The sequence below is a fragment of the Halyomorpha halys genome, unplaced genomic scaffold (assembly GCF_000696795.3).
Source record: "Halyomorpha halys isolate HHAL.00 unplaced genomic scaffold, Hhal_1.1 Scaffold82.1, whole genome shotgun sequence".
NCBI lineage: Eukaryota > Metazoa > Arthropoda > Insecta > Hemiptera > Pentatomidae > Halyomorpha > Halyomorpha halys.
The window spans coordinates 180,753-203,472 of NW_027109449.1; the positions used below are offsets into that span (position 1 = coordinate 180,753).

At 28.8% G+C, this 22,720-nt stretch overlaps 1 protein-coding gene across 1 annotated transcript in view; it reads right to left on the reverse strand.

Annotated features, from left to right (window-relative positions):
• The window catches only part of Cht7 (chitinase 7), a 137,440-nt gene extending 116,523 nt beyond the window's left edge, over positions 1-20,917 (reverse strand). Inside the window, exon 1 of the mRNA XM_014439288.2 lies at positions 20,853-20,917. Coding sequence (XP_014294774.1) covers positions 20,853-20,855 — 3 coding nt within the window. The 5' untranslated portion in view covers positions 20,856-20,917. The remainder of the gene's footprint in view (positions 1-20,852) is intronic.
• Between the last annotated feature and the right edge of the window lie 1,803 nt (positions 20,918-22,720).

A 22,720-nucleotide genomic window follows, 5' to 3' on the forward strand; every position in this document is an offset into this window, starting at 1 on the left:
CATTAGATATGAATTTTGTCTAGACCATTATCATTTATTTTTGAGAAATGAAATGCATGGTACATTTTATTACTGAGCTTCTTATATTAGCCTTTCAAATTAATTAGCCAATTATGAAATTCCATACGATTGCCAATCTTTACACGCAATGCCAACGAGACCACCATAGGTCTGGATATTTATTATTAATTCTCATTTCGTATATGTTACCGATCAAATTATAGTAATATTTTGTTTTTATGCAGTCTGAGTTTTTATTTCTTGAAGAAGTTATTCTTTTATTTTATTTTTTTTTTTTTTACACAACACTAGTTAATTTAGTCCAATTACATAAAAAGGGCATCTTTATTGCATTGTTCAGATTAATTTTACGAATATTAAAATTTACAAGGTTAATTAATTGGTGCATAACGATTCCCTAATTTAATTAGGTTGTATAGGTAAATGGACTAAGGAATATTTTTGATGAAAGGTTGAATAGTATGCAACCTTTTAATAATTTTTTCAAGTTGTGATATTATAAATAAGGTAGGATAATTTATAATTCAGAGTATTTTTAATTATTAGATTGTAATTGAAGTTTTTAATTAAATGGCCAGGAATGGCCAGGAAATCCGAAACGTTGAAGTTGTAAAAGAATATCATGTTGAGACCATATGAATATTTTTTATTACAATTGAGTAACAAACCAATCTCGAATAATAAATTAAATTATATATAAATTCATAAGGTCTTTTTCAAGAGAATAATTTTAAAAATTATCAAATATTTTCTAAAGAGATCTAACTACGTCTGGCATTCGCTGAAAGGAAAAGTAAACGAACAAATAGGACTCGGTGTGAACAGCATTAGCATGAAAAAAAATTTGGCATAGAAGGTTTATAAAAATAAAATTCAAAGGTCTTCCGATTGTAGAATCTAGAGAGAGTGAAGCGCGTTGCTTACAAGTAGAAACAGCTATAAAAAATTTACAAAACACCTGCAAGATTGTATTCAATACCGATAAGAGCCCACCCAATTCAAAATAAGCATAAATTGCATTAGGTGTTTCCAGGATATTTAAGTTAACAAGCATGTGTGACCATAATTTTTCCAAGATAAACATTACTTTTGAATTAGTTATAAATGTATTATATACATATAATAGAAGACTAGTTATTTTAGAATTATATTTTTAATAATATTTATTAAAATATATCTGTGGATTTTGCCATTTTTATAATTTTTTTCGACGTCTTTAATGATAAAATTGTGTCTTTCATTTCTGTTATTTCCCGATACATGGAATATATGAATTGTTTAATAATTTTTCATAGCTTCTATCAAATAATTTTATTTAAAGTTTTTGACAATAGAGATTTAAACCTTTTCTTTGTACTTCATAATATTTAAATCGTTTGAATATTATTTATAATATTTATTTAAAAGACAACCTATGAACTTTAACTATGAAAATTATACCCCTCCCGCTCACTCCTTCACAATACTCGGTTATGTCATTTGTCGATATTTCAAGAAGAAATAGAAACTGTGGGAAGACTTTGAGAAACTAAATGCACCCACAATTCATAAAGTTGCTTAGGGTTTTGTGGTTAGTGGTTGAGATTTTTCCATTGATAAAGGAAACGATTTCTAATTTCACAAGATTTCAGACAAATTTTATTTAACTTTCTGTTGTAGGAAAACCTATACTATTCAGAGTTTCAATTTTTTAAAAAAATTTATCCAATTCTATTTTAATATTTTGCTATTTACTAATAATTCAATTGATTAATTGGGCAGAATTTTAGTTTGATTTTCTCACCTAAGCCACTGAGTTTTTTGAGAAAAATTTGAAGATTTTTTTTTTTTAATAATTTATTTATTGATATTTACAACTGTATACACATATATACAACAAGTAAATTTGCTGTAGGTGACATAGTAACATGATAAAAACATGTGGAGAATCTACCCACTGATAGAACTCTATCAGATAAACTAGATCTCGAGGCCATCTTCTTTTCAGACGCCTAGGAGGATTATTAGGTAATGAAGGAGAAGCCAGGTTAGAAACAAGTGGATGTGGGTGGTTGAGAAGTTTATTATGGAAGGAACGGTATCTGGTTCTGGCCAAATCGGCAACATATGGAATATTGAGGTCCTGATGGATGACTTGATTTGTGACAAAGTAGGAGCATTAAGGATTTTACGAAGGATTTTGGACTGTAAGGATTGGATTCTAGAGGAATTTGATGGTTTAGTGGAGCCCCAAAGCTCAACTCCGTATGTCCAGATATGCCTTATAATAGTCATGTAGATCAGTCTTTTGTAATGGATTGGCAATTTAGACCGTTTGTCTAGTAAATGTTGCAATAGTCGGAATCTACGAGCAGTTTCTTGTCTTTTTAGTCTTGTATGAGGATATTTGAAGATTTAATTTCTGGATTTAACAACGGCTTAAAATAATATTCCTGATACCAAAAGTGTATGGATTCTATACACTTTAGGCATAGGAATAATAATGGATCTTGGCTTCTTACCAATTAGCCTAGAAATCTTGGTCTCATCTCACCTGTAAAATATTTAGACGACTAAAAAATCTTTGCACATGTAGAAAAAGTTCTAATGAATCTTAAAATTTTTAATATCATTATATATCTATCATATATATTATATATCATTACTCGGAACTTGTATTTGTTTTTAAAAAAATGGGACATTATGTCGAAACTTACGTGCACATGAATTGACAATAACTCCAATAAGATAAAAAAATAATGAATATTTCTTGCAGTTTTCTTAGCATTCGCTATATTTCTATAGATAAAAATAGATGAAATATAAATATCCTTTTTAATTTCTATAAGTGAAAAATATCAAAAGTAATAAAAAAAATCTCACCTATTTCACCATATGTTATAGTACTCATTATCATTAAATATATTTTTATAACTTTTGATTAATATTATGTTGAAATATTTATATTAAAATTATTTTTTTCCTTTTCTATCATATATTTTTTTTTTTAGCCCCTGTGTGCATGAGATTTATTTCATGATGGGGAAAACGGGTTAAGGATAGCCTCTTTTTCTACATTGGTAATGCATTTGAAGAGGAGGTTGAGGAAATATGATCTTTTGGAAAGGGGTAGTCTGTATTTTGGTTGATTTATTAAAATAATTTAGTTACTTGTACTCAGTCGAGCCTGAGCCTGTTTGTGTGTGTCTGCCACCTTCGTGGCCGTCCGGTCGGTGTCAGTGCCCTAAATAATGGGTTCGTACAGCACTGGAGGCTATCAAAAATGTCTATATGTCTCCTCAATATGAATTCTGTGACAGTCGGTAATCCGAATGTCGTATGTATGTGCTCCGTCTTTGCTCTTTGAAGAGAAGTTTTTCCATGGTATTTTTTCTATTTGTTCTTATACTCTTATGTATGGATTGTGTGCTACGGGATTGTATATAAAATTTTAATTTATCTATAACCACGGCTGTTTAAAATACAAGGAACTGAATTGTCTCTGTTTGATCCCATGTTTTTCCTCTTCTAAATAAATTCTATATTAAAATCTAGTTCTTGAAACTAACAATCTATATAAGAGTTCACTTTTGTTCTGTTGGCCATAAAGAGTGAAGAGAAATGAGCACGTTTGGCCCGTTACTTAGTAAGTGATTCCAAAGCACGTGAGGGAGTTTGGGCCTCTTTCAGGCGGGGTTACCTTTTCAATTCGAGTCATGTTCTTCTGCTGCATGCTATCACTATGCTCCTCTTGAGCTTTCTGTGCTACTCAGTCTTTGTCTCCGTATAGTACTAAGTAGAGTATTATGTCGACTTTTGGTTATCTAATACAATAACTGCAAGAATACCTTAGAGATTCGCGGTACTTATAAGGATATCTATGTTATCTCTTATTTTCCCAGATTTGGAGCAGAAAGCTGAACGAAAAAATATCAGATAAATATCTCCAAATATTTGACACCAACGTGTCTTTACTGTCTAATATTAATATCATAATTATATTTAAAGACGTAAAATGACGCCACTTGGTCTCATGGAGTAGAGCTTAAATTAACTATTAATTTAAAAGAGAAAATTAAGTATTAAGTTAAAAATTATTAATTTAAATCCATAAATTATTTTCAATTTTATTTTGAATTTTCCCTATGAAAATTAAAATAAACCACTAATTGATTTTGTTTGTATTTTATACTTTATACATTATTCCTTTAAAGTGCTGTTAACATATTTAACTTGATGAGAATAAATTATACTACAATTTATTGTAACTTATGAGACATCGAACAAGGATTTAGTAAGTGTAGCATTTTATTTGGGAAGTCATTTGGAGTAGGTAATAATTAAGACTAATTCTTTAGCCAAAATTCTTTCAAACAAAATGTATTGTCATGTTCTTTAATGCATAGTCATTTGAACTAATATTAGTCAACATGTTCCATCCACTCTTTATTGCTGTTTATTCATCTAATTCTTTATGTCTTCTCATCATTTCTTTAAGAATTTTTTTATTTCACTCTTGTAATATTGATTTTTTAAAATAAAATCAGTTTTATTAAGTGTATTTTTTTTTATTATTGTCTTCACGTCATTTGTTAGGAAACATTCTTTTCAACATCAATACCTCTCTTCTATTTTTTTTTTTTTTTTGTTTTTTTTTCTTTTAATAAAATCTGGTTAATTTGATTGATTTTTTGTATTTTTTTTAATGCCTCCACATCATTCATTAAGAAATGTTCTTTTCAATATCCTTTTAACTTTTGCAAAATACCCATTTCGTTAGAGATAAACTCCGGTTTAGCTAATGGATCATCAAACATAACCTTCATGAAATAACATGAATTGCAATATTCTATTCTTCAAGGCTATTTGCATTATAAGTTCAAAACAATAAAAGATGAGTTGTAAAAATGTTCACAAATCCTTTGTTAGAAAAATTTTTTTTTTCAAATTTAAAATAGTTGACGAAGAAGGTAGTTGACCGTATGAAGTAGATTGCAGGAAGATATTCCTACCTAACCTTAAACGTTAACAATAAGTAGTTTTCTTTTTTTCTTTTTCAATTTGTATACCTTTATTGACCGCCACCAGGACTATCTTCCTACAATAAAATATATTTAAAAAAAAAATTGGAAACTTAACTTAGATTAAAATTAATTTTAATTTTTTATATATAAAAAAAATACACAATTTTATCAAGTACTTCAAGATTTTATTTTATACTAGCATTCAGTACTCGGTTGAAAAAACAATGAAGAGGGAATTTTTCATTTTCTTTATAACGAATTTTTCATTTGATACCCAAATTTCCTTGAAGAAAAATTAAATACACCAATGATTGTATTTCTTTATATTTTGGGGACTTTTAATAGAAAAGATACTATTACAAATCTTTGTACCTTTGGTATTGTAAAATTTTAGATAAAGTTTCGGTTGTAGTTCGTTCTTTTCTTAAAAGGATATTTTTGTGCTTAAAAAAGTTTTCGTATGATATGATGCACCTAATCTAGTGTCTAACCGCAAGCTTGAATATCAAAGAGTACATCAAATGTAAATTTTGCTCATCTTGGAATTCGGATAAGAAGTAAACTTCCTGGGTCAAACATTTTCACATTAAACTTTTTAGAATTTTTAAGCACAGAAATAAATTAATCATTATATATAAAAAACAGGTTACAGTCTCACTTGTAATAATTATATTTACTATACAGTAATAATGGTAACTAAACTAACAGTGGAGTAAACTTTTATGTTAATAAAATAAAATATTAATTTAGGAGATGATCTGGAGGGGGACGGGGGAGTGGTGTAAAACGTATATGTTATGTATTGAAGTTCTTTCTAAAATGGGAATTGGAGGTGATACTTGTTTTTCTCCTTTTTCTTTATCCTTCTCTAATTCCCTCTGCTCAAACTCATGTTGTTGTGCTCATTCATAGTCATTTAATCTTTTAACATACAAAAAAAAAAATGATCCTGTCTTCTGTTAACATCTCAACTGTTTTCTCTTGAATTTCAGGTCAGCTGACTTCTGCTTAAGGGACTTGTTGATAAGTGGCCTACTAATATTTTTTATTTACTGCCTCCACATCATTTATTAAGTAATATATTTTTGAATATCAATTCCTCTCTTCCAACATATTGCTTTCTATTAACAAAAAATCTGGTTTATTTGATGGATGTTTTACTTTTTTTTGTTTCTAAATAATTTCTTATGAAATGTTCTTATCAAAATCTTTTTCACTCTCCTAATATATACATTTTTTTTTATTTTTCAATAAAATCTGGTTTATTTGGTAGATCATCAATCTTAACATTTATAAAATAACATGAAAATAATAATTGTAAGAAGTGCAATATTCTTGTAGGCTATTTGTACATTGGCCTCAAAATAATAAAAGTTGACTTCTGGTAAGGAACCTTGCCGATAGGTAGCGGTAAGTTCCTGATGTGATATTTATTAAATAATAATACTGAATTGAGTTATTTCCCTAAACACTTAGTATTTCCTATAATCGATGAATCAGACAGTGAATAACGAATGTCAGGCTTGGAAGGTATAATCATGAGGAGTGCTGAGGAAGACGCTTGTTTTCCCTAGGATCCCTTAGAAAGCGGTGGGAGACTGACCCCTATGGAGGAAAGTTGCTGAAAGATCGACACCGGCAACCTCAACGCCGAACCCGAATGTTTACCCCGAACCCGCCTATTATAAATTATGTAGGCAGTGACTGTGCACCTGCTGTAGAGCCGAAAGGGCGGTTAGAAATCGAAGGACGGTAACGAACTATTGAATGGGACACAAGGTTCATGTGTCGATGAATAGCGTTAGAACAATGAATAGTTACATGTGTATTGTGTCTCTCTTTATCGTCTCGCCAATTTCACAACTGATTTTCAAACCGGTAGGGAAAGAAGTGTGCAATCGTTTTAACCCAGTGTATGCTATCAGAATAGAAGATACCAAATATCAAAATGAATTGGAAAAAGTTTTGGGTAATTGTTTATAATTCATAAAATGCCACTAGTGAATGTCCAGATATACATTATCACGTTAAGACACTAACTTAAGACCGGGAGTTCATTCAGAGAAATATAATAATAAATTATTCTCTTGACATTTAACTAAAAAAATATTATATAACTAACCAAACTGCAAGTTTGCCAGCTGTGAATCACCGGCTCTGTAATCAAAACTCGTTTATTTGTATAAAAAAAGGTTTTGAAAAACTTAAAAATCTCAAAAACAAATCAGACGCACAGATATCTTTGAGAATTCAAGAATAACCTATTTATGTACACTACAATACTTTTTTATTGGTTATCTATGTACAATTAATTTCCAAGATATCTAAATAAATTAAAATAAAATAAAGTGCTGATTTTTTTGTTATTTGTAAGCATATGTTGGATTTTTAAGAACTGTATCTTGGTTATTATTTAGCGAGTTCTATCAGTGCTTAAATTTTAGCTAATTTACTCTTTTTTAAAGAGTAATAATGATTTTTTCTTCATGGATCCCGGACTGATTATATAATATTTTCTAATAAAAACTTGTATTAGTAGGACCACAGTTACTGCTAGGCTAGTATGTATGTAATGTATGTAATGTATCATAGTAAAAAAGATCTGGAGGCCATCTTCTTTTTTGACGTATCCATAGATAATCGGATATCGATTGAGAAATGAGGTAAGAAACTAGAGATACAAGAAGTGTAGGCCTAAACTCTAAATTCTAATTCAAAATAAAAAAAATAAACGTATAAAAAAATTGATATTGAAAACAAATATGTATGAAATTATAAATAAACAAAATAATACTTGAAATCTAAGCTTCAGGATTAACAAGATTGAGAAATTATAAAACGATTCACTAGTAATTATTTATAATCTTACAATATAGTCAGCTTATTTTTTCACGTTTGTTAAAAGCTATTTGGGAGACTTGTGGCCTGAAAATTTTCCTAAAATAACTATAATATAAATAACATTTTCCTAAAATAAATATAATATAAATAACATATATTTTTTGAGTTTGTCCCCATATACTTATCCATACATACATGATTTTTTTTCATTATTTCCAGCCGAAAGATTGGTCTGCAGTTGTAAGTCTACTTGACACGAACAAATACCATTATCACGATTTATGTGTAAAAAAACGAAATAATATTTGTATATTAATAATTGTGGAGATATTAAAATGGAAATAAAAGTAAAACTTAGAAAAGGGATAATATATACTAGATAAGAGGCCAATGAAACCGAAAATTGTTGAGTGGGTGACTGCTTACAGGACAGTAAGATGTTGGTGGAACTTAAAGAGAGGCATGGCTCATAGTTATAGGCGAGAGCCAAGAACCTTGGGTACTATTAAGAAATATAATAGTTATGAATCTTTATTATAAAAGACATACACTGATAAATGAAGCGGTCGCTATCAAAACCAGCTTATTCAATTTTTTAGGTAAATTTACTTCATAGCATTTTTCGTAAGTTTCCCCTTAAAAATATAAGAACTTCTTCTGTATAACGCCAGGAAGAAGTATAACTCAGTCCTAGTTCATTTCCACCTAAAATGAGGCAAGAAGATTTGTCATCTGCATCAAATCCAGCCAAAGAAGAAAACGTTAAATAAAAACAATTGTTTGTGATTTCATTTGTTTTTGTGAATAAATTTCTGATTTTATTAAAAAATTAAGATGTATGATCTTTCTCCACATTCAACAATATTTATAGCATTAAACTTTAAAGTTTTATCTTGTTTGTAGGAATGAACTATTTCTGATCCAACTAAAGCAAATGGAGAATATTGAGTCAATGCTAAAACCACTTCACTTTAATTTTTTTTTTTTTTTTTTTGAGAAAAATTACAAATAAATGAAAAACAATTTGTTTGCATCAAAACCAGCTCTTTAAAATTTAATTAGGCTTATCACGTGCTTAGTAATTAGATTAGGCTGGAAATGGAAAACTATGCAGATTATTTGTAATGAAAAACAAATTAAGAAATTAGGTTCCAATTTGTGGACATGAGAACTTTTTCGGTTCTCCTGTAAAATTTACAAAAATGGAATGAGTTGGTCGTGATAGCAAACATCCTCAAATAGTTTATTTTATTATAAAAATGTATAATAGTTTCCTATCTTAAAATAAAATAAAGGAATATTTCTATTAATGTTATTTTTATCACGTAAACTCTAATGCTTTAAAAAAAGCTCATCTTATAACTGCTTAGATATACTGAATTCCGCGTATATACTTCTTGAAATATAATAGTTCTTAATTTCAAAGTGAATTGATATATTTTTATTCAAGAATATTCAAGATGTGTTAATTTTTTTTCACAATTGATTCATATTCGACAAAAATTTTTCTTCAGTCTTAAAGGAACTAAATTATACTCTAACAATTTTATTGATACGGCTGAAATTTTTATTGAACTCAAATAAAATTAATGACCTTTCATTAATCATTCTTCTGTATAGTCAATTGTAGCAAACGAGGATCTTAATAAAAACAATATGCATTAAGTGAGTTTCAACGGACTATGAACAATCCATGGAAAATGACATATTTGTTTTATTGTCTCTCAAAGCTATGTGGCTTATCTACAAAGTAGAGGGGGCTACTATGGAAACGTTTACGTCCTTGGGGCGTCTAGTTAAAGATCAGTTGCTGTAAGCAGAGGGTGCGGCTTGCTTTGGAATTCAAAAGAATGTATTTCATGAATGGATTTGAGATCCTTTCCGAACAAAGGATTAGAGAGTTTCTTGCAAAGAGGTGTGTTTCCCCGGCTTTTTTTTTACGGAAACAAAAAGATCTCGGCGACTAGGGAGTGGAATGGATTTTTCGGCTGAACTCCCCGCCATACCTTCCAATCAGTCACAGTTTCTCTGCATGAAATTTACTATTTATTAGTAACGTTCACTCCTGTAAATTATAATCATGAGTATATATTTCGGTTCATACAACATTATTTGATTAAGAAATAGCATTATTTTATTTTAGCTGATGAATAAATGAATATTTAAATAATAAACGTTATTGTAGCTGTTTCATAAATTTAAAATATTTGAATGTGTCTTTCTTTGTAAATTATCGGTGTTTAAGTACTCAAACCCAAATTATTGGTTATGAGAATTTTAAAATGATAGTGATATACCTCAGAAAACTGAATTATACTTCCTTAATTAATTATAATTATACACAAATATTTTAAATTTTGTACTTATTAACACATATAACATAACATTTTCGGGGATAAGGCTGAAATAGACTCAAAAATGTTTTTGATAGTTAATTTTATAATAATGAAAAATATTTTAATTTTTTTTTTTACAAAATAAAAAAAAAACGGTTGAAATAAAAGTTTATAACAACTTGATATTTTGAACCTGACATTTTCACTCTCACTAAAATTTAATTTATAATATAAAAAAGTATTGAAATTTAAATCATAAATTTATATTTAATTGCAATAGAAATACTTTTTTATATTACAAGCAATTTAAATATAATAAATTGCTTGTAATATAAAAAAGTATTGAACAACAATAATTTTTTTTGCTATAATTAAAATAATAAACTTACAAATTATAAAAAAGAAAAATTGATCAATTGTAAAAACAAATTATACGGAAAGCGAACCTATCTCATCAATTTTCTAGTTTATAATTGGTATGATTATCATTTCTTTTCATTATAAAATAATGAAATAACAAAGTGAAATAAGTTTTTATATAATAATAAATTAGTTTTAATGAAAGAGAAATAACGAAGAAAGTCATTATATACCTTTATTTGAGCTGATTCTTTTTCTAGTATAAGTTAAAAACTGTGAAATAATTTTATTTTTATATTGAAAAATAATGATTTACCTTTTTTGACAGATAATTTAAACCCTTTTATATATTTCAAATCTGAAAAAGGCAGATAATAATAATATAAATAAAAAATTACTTTTTATATTATTACTACGAAGGAGTTACTCTTTGTCCTCCCAATAGTGGACCAACCCCTATTTTACAAAATATACAACTAATTAAATTGTTCTACTCTTTGCTCGGATTGTAAAATAAAATATGAAAAAAGGCGATGACTAAAACCGTTTTTATATAAAAGAGATATTAAAAATTATTGTCAGCGATATTGTGAGCTTTAAAAATATTTGGAATGGTGCTTAGGAGAGAATTTTATTTGTAATTATCCTTTATTTGAATTTACTGAGCATACTATCTTAAAATTTCAAAAAATGTTACTTTATATTATCTATCTATAAATTAAATTTAAGTATGAAATAGTTTTTAATATTTGCCTTAGCATATTATGAGTAGGTTACATGCAGTAGAAGTATAGTATATTTTATATGTGTAGAAGTAAATGTTTTAAACGGAAAAGAACCTAATCTTTCATAGTTTCCTTGATTACTTATTTTTATATTTTTTCTGCGATGACATATCAATGAATATATAAAAATGGATATATTCAGAAATGAAATCAGAAAATATAATTATGTTCATTATAAAATAAGTTGTAATTTATTTAATATACATTGATTAAAGTACATATTGTTCTATTATAGAAAGAAAAAGCTTTTATCAAAGACATAAACAGAAGTCATCTTTGCCTCCTCTGAAGTAAATTATTAAAAGAGTGGAACCAGAAACAGGTTTGTCAGCTCCACTAAAATCGAGGTGACCTTCATCACCCTCTCCTTTTAAGTGACAGTACATTTCTGAACCTTGAGAAAGAACACAAAACAAAGTCATCGACTCTTAATAATAGAATGCTCCGGTAAAAATTAATTCGTCCTTCTTAATATCAGATTAAAAAAGAAAAGTAGGTTAGGAACCTGCAGAAATACTGCAGTCAACCTCTTCAAACCAGAAGTGAACGCTAGGTTTTTAGTTCCTAGAAAACATATATGAACGTTTATTAATCAAGTATATTTACATAAATCATAAGAAAAAAAGATTATGACTTATTTCTTCTAATAATAGAAAAAATTAAGCTAAAAATTCGTTCAACTTATGAAATTATTAGTTTATAATTTAAAATTGAAATAGAAATTTTTTTTCAACTGATAATAATTTCTAGAAATTTAATAAAACCTCATAACACTTTTTTAATGTTTATTTTTCACTTTCTGAAACGATGTTTCGGACTTCTTTCTCCATCATCCGGTTTCTTACCTACTATCAATAATTTTCCATTACTATTTCATGTAATTTTCTTATTAATGTATATCAATACTTTATAAAAAAAAATGTAAAATTTTATGACATTCACACTTCAACTGTTAACTTTATTTTAATTTTTTTTTAAATATTTTGTGTAATCTTATTGCTTTAAATGCGTAATTATAGGCGTAAAAAAGATTAATTATTTATATCCAGTTTAATATTTTACTACCATCTAGCTTAGCTTAAAGCATTTATAACGTGGAGGACAGAAAAGTCCTCGAGAAAAGAAAGAAGGCCTGATTTTCCCTTCACAAATAGGATGATAAGCCTAGTTCGGTTTTTTCACCTGGCTGATTGTAAATAGTGAACTTGTCTTCTTACGTTTATGTTATTTTTAACTATAATTTTTTATGATTTAATTTATTAAATTTTTAGTAAATATGGTGTGAATGAACTCGCTGACACTATTACAGTTGTTATACACTATTTCGAAACAAAATTATCAATATAACATCAAATTCAAAGTGGAATACTAGGTTTTTATGTGTAAAAAATGAGGCCATAAGGTCAAACGTTATTTATTTACTATAGTTAAAAAATACCAAATTAAAAAAAACCAAAAAGGTATTCATCTAATTAATATTTTAATTTAATATTCTAAACAGCATGTGTTGTAGCTTTCATTGTGGATTAATTAATAAGATAAGTCATGATAGACTCACAGTCTGCAGATGGTTCTGAAAGTGATTTTGCATATCAAGCATGAGTAAGGTCATTACTCTGCTTTTAATTTGAAACTACATGAATTTATTCATGAAGATCTAGTTAAAACCCTTTACACTTGTGGAAGTTAGCTTAAAAATTGTGCTAAACGATTCCTGTCCAGTAATTGTAATCTGTGCCAGATATAGAACTACAAATTCGTCACTGAGAATATCATTATAAAGTGATAACGAACCATTAAAATGGGAAAAGTTAATGAGTTAGTTAAATATTAATTTTGCCATTGAAGTTATAACAAGCGGTCGTTACAGAGAGGGAAAGCGCCTAATTACTGGAGATAGGATCTATGAGGGAGATGGCAGAGGCCCTATCAGTTTCCTCCCTTTGGTTACATCAATTTCATTTTCACATAGGAGGCCTTCACCCCAACTCACAATCAGTTGAGCAATTAGCCCATTGGCGGGAGAACATTTGATAGCGGGCTCAACGCTACTTCTGAAACAGGCTTATCTACCGATTCTGCTACGAAGATAGTAAGGGGGATAAAGAGGATTCAAAGAATGGTTCTGTGGTGGCAAGATTAACGTCTTCAGCGGCAATAGTTGACGTTAGCAAAGAGAGTGTTTCAAATGGGTTCGCCACTGTCGAAATTATTATCAACATTTTTATTTCTTCAGTATATTTCTTTTAAATATATGTTTAATTATAATTCATTTAATGTTTCATTATTTTACATTTGTTTTAGTGGCAAACCCATTTGAAACCTCTCGCCTTTTGATCAATTACAATTAATTAATAATGAAGTACTTGTGTGTGTTTTTTTGTTATCTAAAAAACTGAATGTTTATGTTTTAATTTTCAAGTATGAACCTTGTTGTTTAGATAATAAAGACCTAAAGATTCATCTTTATTATTGTACAATGAGAACACGCACTAAAGTTCACAGTTTTACAATCCTAATGATTTGAGAGATACCTTTAACAGTGAGTGGCCTATCATTGCTTCAATACCCACAATTTAAAATTATTACAATTTTTTTCATTATTTTCCTTTTTTCACTAATTTTCCAGTCTTTAGTCTTTATTTTTTATTTTTTCCTTAATTCTTTAATGTATTTTTTTTTTAATTCTTCTTTATTTATACATTTCACTGTATACCTTTTTTTTTTTTAAATCTACTTTGTACATTTTTATATAAATGTTCAGGTATTTTAAATAATTTTTAGCTATAAATTAGTTTATTTTTATTTCTGTTATCTATTCTCTTACGTTGTTTTAATCTTTTTAATCCTGAGGAAGTCCTGCAGATTGGGGCGACAATTCGGCTCATAATTTGTAGTTTTATTACTATTTGCGTCCTTTTAACCGCACTGATTTTCTATTAATAATCTATGTGTTTATTGATTACAAAAAAAATTGAAGGAATTAATTCTTGTATACATCTAATGATATGTAGTAGTAAAAATCACATAATTATAATTTAAAACAAAGTAGAATTAGCATAAAATATTTCACCATTGCACGAGCACTTTTAAACTAAAAATTATTTATACAAATATAATACAAATAAAATTGAAATACATTCCAGAATTAGGAATATTGATTATAAACATTCACAAAATTTAATTATTTTTAACGAAGTAAATTAATGGTAGCCTGAACTGAATCAGTTAAAATTTTTGAAAAACTTTAGAAAATAAGAGTCAAACGAAATTGTTTTATTAAATTGAGAAAGGAATCATAAACCGGTTATAGCCTTTCATGGTCCCGTTACAGAAAAGGTTGTATGCTCCAGCAAGCAAGGACACAACTTATAAACCCCTACCGCCGACAACCTATCTTCAATTTATCAGTTCACGTTTTCTCTGCAACGTCAAGCAAAGAGAAAAAGTATGAAAAATTGATAAAATATGCTAATGACATTCGTCTCATGGGTGTTCATGGTGTGATTTGAAATAACAAAGAACATTCCGATCGAAAGCTATTGCATATGGAGTCATTTTATTTTTCCTTTAGAAAGGAATTCTCAGTGAAAGTAAATTGCGAATATAAAAGTTTATTATTGACATAATAACACGTCAATCTAAACCTCATTCCTAAGTAAATTAAATCAATTAAAACGAAGGAACTCAACTGAAGTTTAATTGTTATATGCGATTGTAGTGCTGACAACAAATATTAGATAATAATTAATTATTCAGTAGTTTAAAGAATGAAAGAATTTAGAAAGTTAGTGAGTAGGCGGGAGCACAGTTCCTTATGTTAATTAGTTTTCAATTTTATAGTAATGCAGATTTTAGTTTTAAAAATAAAAGACTTATTTTCGGTGAACAGGACTAACTTAGTACAAACTTAGGATAAAAATTTACTCATCCATCAAGTAGACCCGTTTAGCCTCACTTTTCTTTATTAATTTATTTTAAATTTCCAACATTTTGTCCAATCTGGCCACTGGATAATCTTAATGTTTCATTTAACACTCTCACATCAAACACTAAAAATGTTTAAGGCACTTCTTCTCAAGTCTAATATAATGTAGTCAATTAAACTATATATATCATCTATTCCATTCAATATTAATTGAAGATTTAGTTATAATACTGAAAAGTTGGATAATCTTATATTTATAGTGTTCTATAGGTATATATATTTAGAATATCAATAAAAACAGAAAATGCCAGGCAACTCTCTACAGACTTTCAAGGTTAGTAAAAAAGATCAACTCCTAAAACCGTCCAAAAATTTTTTTAAAAAAATAATTATTCTTAAGGTCAAGACAGAATTGCCCACATATTATAATATGGGCTTCAATAGTTTATTTTTAAGAAAAACAGATCAGAGAAGGAAGGATTCATTTAAATGTCGAAATGCAAAAATGACGGACGGTTTAATCCCGAACATTTAAAAATTAATAACTTGTACAATGACTGGAGTATACGAAAAATTTCAAAACTCACATACTGATAATGAAAAAATATTTTATAAATTTTTGTCCTTTGACTTAATATAAAGATAAATCTAACATTGTATGTTTGTATTTCCTGTGCAATGTAATTCGTGCATGTCCACGGCAGATTGTAAAAGCATTGTATTTCATTAACTTGGCGCTCCTGAACAGATCTTGCATAAATGCCAAAGGTCGCCCAAGAGTCTTTGGTCTGCTATATAAATATATAATTTGTTCGAACAGTCTTAAGAAAAAATTAATAGGGCATTCAAGACTTTCATTGTACTTCAATATACAAAGACATTATTAACAAATTAATTTCTTTATGCCTTAATATTTTTAAAAATATATTAAATACAACAAATAGCAGGTAACTGTCTACAGACTTTCAAGGTTAGTAAAAAAGAGCAACTCCTAAAATCGTCGAAAAAATCTTTTTTTTTTTTTTAATTATTCTAAGGTCAAGACAAAATTGGTAACACACTCCAGACATTAATATTTGTTACTGGGATCCGAAGACTGTGATAAAACAAAAATAACTTTGCAAAATTATCATTTATTTTAAATTTTTACTTTATTATTTTAATTTGAAATACAAATATATTTTGCTTTTAATATTCATGCTAGAATGTTTTTTAATCATTTTTTTTTTTTTTACACGGTCGGGTTCTGTATGGTTCGGGGGATCTTAATATTGAATAATCTGGAAAAATAAATTATTTGGAGGCCACTGACCTAAACTATAAGATGAAAAGTTACATAGAAGCACATTTGTTGTTATTTATATTATAGATAAATAAATTTCAGTTATAATTAATAAAGGAAGAATATTATTTTAAAAAAGTTGTTTATTTATAATCTTTTACGATCCTATGTACTCAAAATAGAATAAGAAGAAAGTGGTTTACCAAATAACCATGCTAAAAATTAACATAAATATACAGAATAAAAAAGAAATATATTGTGAACAATTTTGGAAAAAAAAAATAATTTGTTGAGTCTAACATTTTTTTTTTAAAGCTAGGATTTTCCCTAAACTTTTTTACTGAAAAGAAATTATACAATTATAACAATTAGTTATATGACGTTGATTTTCAGTGTTTTTCAATGTAATAAATACATTATTGAGCGAAAGTAATAGAAATTTAATAATAAGATTTTTGATCCAGATATTTTGAATAACCGCAAGACGATAATGATACAATGATACACACTGATAATGATCGTGAAGACTATAGTATGAAATGATTTTTCATATAGAGGAGACCTAGATACAATTAATTTCATATTCCATTTCCTGTTTTATTCAACATATCCCGATCAAATTACTAATTCATACTGATATTTAAAGAGGTTATTTTAACGTGTTAATTTTAGGAACTACCAGCCTTAGATGTTTTGTTAAATAGACAAGAACGTTTATTAAAGAACACTTTATAGCATCGTACTACGTCATATATTTACGGAACATTAAGGGTATAATAAAAACAATGCGTAGGTGCAAACCCGTTATAGTTTTCATTACAAAAGCCTATGAATCTTAAGTTGTAAATAATGTTATAAAGTAGATATCGATGGTTTACTTCACAGCAGTGCTATTTATTAGTTTCCACTTTTACAAGTTATTTCCACCAGTTTTACAAACAATACAACTAAAGATCCCTCTTTTAAGAAAATTACAACCTTTCAACTATTTATTGACAACAGATTTAGATATAAATTCTAAATCTATTCTGTTGGAAAAATAACCTTTAATTGTATTGTTTGTAAAACTGGTGGAAATAACTTAGCACTAATGTGAATTAAACAATCGATATCTACTTTATAAACTTTTTTCATGACAAATAATTTTATCTAATAAATTTCGGATGTTTTTTCGTTATTCAAATGCACTTAATAATCATCATCTGGATGAAAGAGACATTTATAATGGATAATTTATTGCCAAGAAGTATTAATATTTCGAAATAAATTTATTTGTATAAACCATAATGTGAAATTATAATGTGCATAACACATTTTCCACGGTAATATAAGAATTTCCTTTATTTTGCAGATTGACTATTTTGTAAGTAACCGAATACACATTTATTTCACATAAGTTGATGACTTCGCACTTTTACGGAGGGGCGAATGACATAATTACAGGAAGGCATTAACGCCTCTAGAATATTACAACTGTCAAGTAAAAGCCTAAGAAGCGCAACAGCTATTATTTTTCTGTGCGGACGAAGTAATTTCCTTATGGAACCGCAGAGGAAACGAAGTGGCCCATTAGGCCACCGTCTGGTTCAATTTGTTGTGGCGTAGGCTAGAGTAAACCTTGGCGAGTAACGGTATCCTGTAGGGAGGGCATGGACGCTGCATCGTCCACTTTTTCTTGTATCCTTCGCGGGAAGTTAGATAAGGGATATTGGTGGAATTTCCAGATAAAGAGAGGATCAGCCGGAGTGCGGTTAAGATGACAGAGGAAGGTGAGGTTGGGAGCCTTGAAGCTAAGTGTCCTTTGCGATACAAGCGCCGCGACCAGGCAAACCAATGACCGCTTACTAAACCGGTGTGTCGAAACTGCCGGGCCCAAGCCTCAGTGAAAGGGACCAACAATAGCCCCTTTGCGCCTTTACATAATGCTCTCTCTGTCTCTCTCAACATATTGTTCTACTCTTGTCATTTCCATCCTCATCGGATGTATCACACCCTCCGGCGAAAGCGATATCGCCTAAGAGAGGATAACGGTATCTGGGCGAGGAGGAATCCCCAACTTGGGAACCTGCCAATCCCGTTTCCGACCATATTCGTACGACTACTTTTACTCTCAAAGAAATATATATTACGTAACAGGGGTGATAGAAATTGTTAAAAGTATATAAAACAATTTTGACATATAGACCAATACAGAACATAAACATATGTTACTAGCTATTGAAACAATTTGCGAATAATATATCAATCGGACTGAATCAATCAATACACGCCCAGGAATATCGAAATTTTGAGAAACAAAATGGATTTGATTGATCATTTTTTGCAACTCAATCACATTTAAATATATAAAAAAGATGTTGATCTTTATCTTCGTCCGTTATTCTTACTTCGGGTTGGGGTTTTCACTTTTTTTTTTTTAGAACCATTTTTTGGGTTTATGTTTTTTTCCCCAACGAGGTCTCAGCTCAATTTTTTTACGATCGACTTTAACATGTGAAAATTGGAACGGAATATCTTTATTTGTAATATTTAATGTATATATACATGTATAGAAAATATACATGTTTAACAGTGTGCAATTTTTAAGGTTTGAAAATCTTTTTTTGCAACCGTATTTTTGTTTTGTTTTTACATGTAATTATTGAGCTGAGTTTAAATAAAAAAAATTTTAAAAAATTAACGAGATAATTAAATTAATTTCGCATTAAAAAGAAAGTATAGATTTCATTTTGAAAGTGTAAATACTTTGTATATCCAAATAAGACATTCAATAGCGGGAAAAAAAATAAAATGGAGATGAAATGTTAATGGGAAAAAAAAGGAATCAGAGAAAGCATGCACTTAACGCGGACAGTTTGTTTATGATATCGATGAGTATTCTCAATGAGATTGTGGACTATATAAGTGTTTCCTTTGACTTGCAACAAATAAGCGTTTATCAGTTTCTTCTTGGCTTGACAATCATTGGAGACTATTTAAAAAAAATATATATAATTACAACTAAGGAAGTAAGTTTAAAAACGATTAAAATTGATTAAATTACTGCCATATTTCTTAAATGTCTTATTTAAATATTTTGGCATGACATTTTATTCATCAGGAAGTGAAAACTGTGTTTAAATCATGAAAGGACATTTTTGTGATAAACAGTCAAAAATGTTTATCTTATATAAAATAAGTTTCTTTTAACCTAGTTTACAGCGAATCTCTTCTCTCAGCAAATTAAACAACATTTTTAAAATTTACAAATTTCTTCTATCTGGAGAGACCCTCACATTACTAGGACAAAGCAGTAAAAAAGAATAATTTAGAGGTCTCGTAAAACGATATTAGTTTGCGAAGGGCTCACGATTTTCACATTTACCTTCGCCGTTTACGAGGAACACGAAGAGGACAGAACCCTTTACCGGGCGCATTACGACACGACACAGGAGCCAGCAACTAGAAAATGGTGAAGCGTGGAGAGTTGTAAGTAGAAAGTGTGTAGGAGCTGGATCTAGGTCAGGACACCTGCTAACACCTTCCACCTCCCGCCTCTTCTCCACCTCACATATTTAATATTAAATATTTTTTAATCATATGTATAATGAAAACTAGTTTAATATATCAAAATTATTAAAAAATACAAAAAAAATATTTCTGATATTCAAAGATGATACTACTATTCGATATAGAAGTAAAAATGAAAGTACAAATCCATATCTTAAAAAAATTTCATACTATGAAGTTAATTTTGTTTTTTAAAACAAATCATATAAATACTATATTAATTACATAAACAGGGAATCTAAAAGTATTAAATCCTAATCATTTATTAGAAGAGATACATTTGATTAACAGATTTTAGTTTTATAAATTATTCAAACAAAGGATCATAGTCAGAATTATCGTTTAATCTCAACTCCTAACCAACCATATTGTACCCGGTTTCGTGTATATCGATACTTCATAATTAAGAATAATTGTCCTTACGGACTTCAATTAAATGAAACATTTAAATGTATAACTAACAACCAAGGTAAAACTGATTTTAATTTTTAATATGTGTGGTTTACAAATTAAATAATGACAGTTAAAAGAATGTATTTATACTTTGCTAAAATAATAGAAAAAAGACTTTAACGCCCAGGAGACTTCAACGTCTCTTCGATCAGGTAACACCATAATTCGAAATTTTAGCTTTACGCCAGGCGAAGCAAAATACGAAATAATAATACGAACATGTTTTTTAAATAAAGGTTGATAAAAAACCAAAATACACTTATATATAAAAAACATAATAAAGTTGGTAGTTACCATATTTGCGGCGGAGAAGGGGAAGGTAGCACTATAAGAAGGAGACTGACTGGAGCGCGGTTCCCCACCACCCTCTTCGCGGCAGCCCTACTCCTACCAGCATTCACCCTCCAGGAGTTCCTACGATATCCACTAACCCCCAATTATGTAATTGAGATCCCTCATTCCCATATGTGACGAGAGGTTTTTGGAAGATTCTGCTGGTTTAATTAAAATTTATACTTATGTAAACAGTTATTTATAGAAATAATCATATTAAAATATATATTGATGATTGACATAAGTACAAAAAGAAATTAGGTAAGTCTATGAGTGATTTCACCGTCTTAAATCCTTTCCTTAATGTGTTGAATGTTGCAGACGATCATAAGATATTATAATTTTTCCCTACACATTTGCTGGAAAAATTATAACTTTGCACAAGAAAAAGATAATATTCTAAGAAATACAAGAAAAAATATTAAAGATATTTAAAAATTAATAACTAAAATTAAAATTGTTATTATATAATGTTTTATTATTATTTAATATTATAATATTAAAACATTAAATATTAGATAATGATAAAATATGAAATTAATAAATATTAATTATTACATAATAATGAAATTTGAAATTAATAAATATTAAATACTTAAGATATTTAAGGACAAAAAAATTATTTTATGCTTTCTTTCTTTATTTCCTGATACGTTAGATTTCTAAATTTTCAGCTTATACATTTTCTATAAAGTGATTAAACATTTAAATATATCCTCAATTAACAACGAATACGAAGAACAATAAAGAAAAAAAATAAACACTGAATATTCGACTCGCACTATCTTTTGTTTGTGGTGGTTTAAAACCCATCTTTCTTCTTGGTATCTGTATGTACATATTGTTTCTTACCCTTTTGTGTTTTCAATGTTTATTATTCATTAATTCAACCAAATTCAAATTCAATAAATTATTGTTATACAAGAAATATGGAATTTATAATTTATTTGTTGCTAAATCCTTACTTCATACACTTGCCAGACTCGGTCATGGCATACGATGCAGTCCCTCAGAGACCCTCACAACAACTGTTTATTTGAATTAACTTGATTCCTGTAACTAAATGTACCTACAATACACAAAGGGCTTTAGAAGAAACTCGATCTTGTCGGAAAGGACTTTGCAGGGTTCGAATTGAGAAGTTTATCGTGGAGAAATCGGAGGGTCAGTACGTGGCCTTATCCAGGGTCAGGAGTTTGAGAAGTTTGTTTCTCAATGTCCAAGGGAACAGAACCCATAGTTTATAAGGAGGTTTTCCGATAGCTTTAGCTATAAACTAAAAAAAATTCCTTAAGGCTTCTTCTGGTTTTTAATTTGTCTCAGGGTGAAACAATGAGGTCAACAACACTATAGTTTAGTTATATGTAAATCACCATTATACTTAAATTATTGGTGGGCCTTGTTCTGTGAAAGAACAAGGACGGTGGCGGAACCTAGTATCCCAAGAGTCTCCCGGAGTCCTGGGCCCTGTTTCATAATGAAAGCTAATAGTATTAGTTCATAGTACAAGTGTAGAAACTCACTAGTAGTGGTAATAATATTAATACTTATTTTTTTCATGATAGGGATGACTACTAGTGATATTACAGGAGTTAAAAAGTACTAAAGTACAAGTTACTATTGTACAAGTCTGTGTAATTGAATTAAGATAAATCTACAAGACTAATAGTATTAGTTTGTACTTTATTATGAAACAGGACCCAGAAGGTTCCCAGTCCTACATGTGCTACAAGCGGTGATAATAAATAATAAAGCTGTATACGCCGCAATTACTACGTCATTTACTTTACCAAATTAAAAATATTAAACAGCGATTAATGGTCGAATGA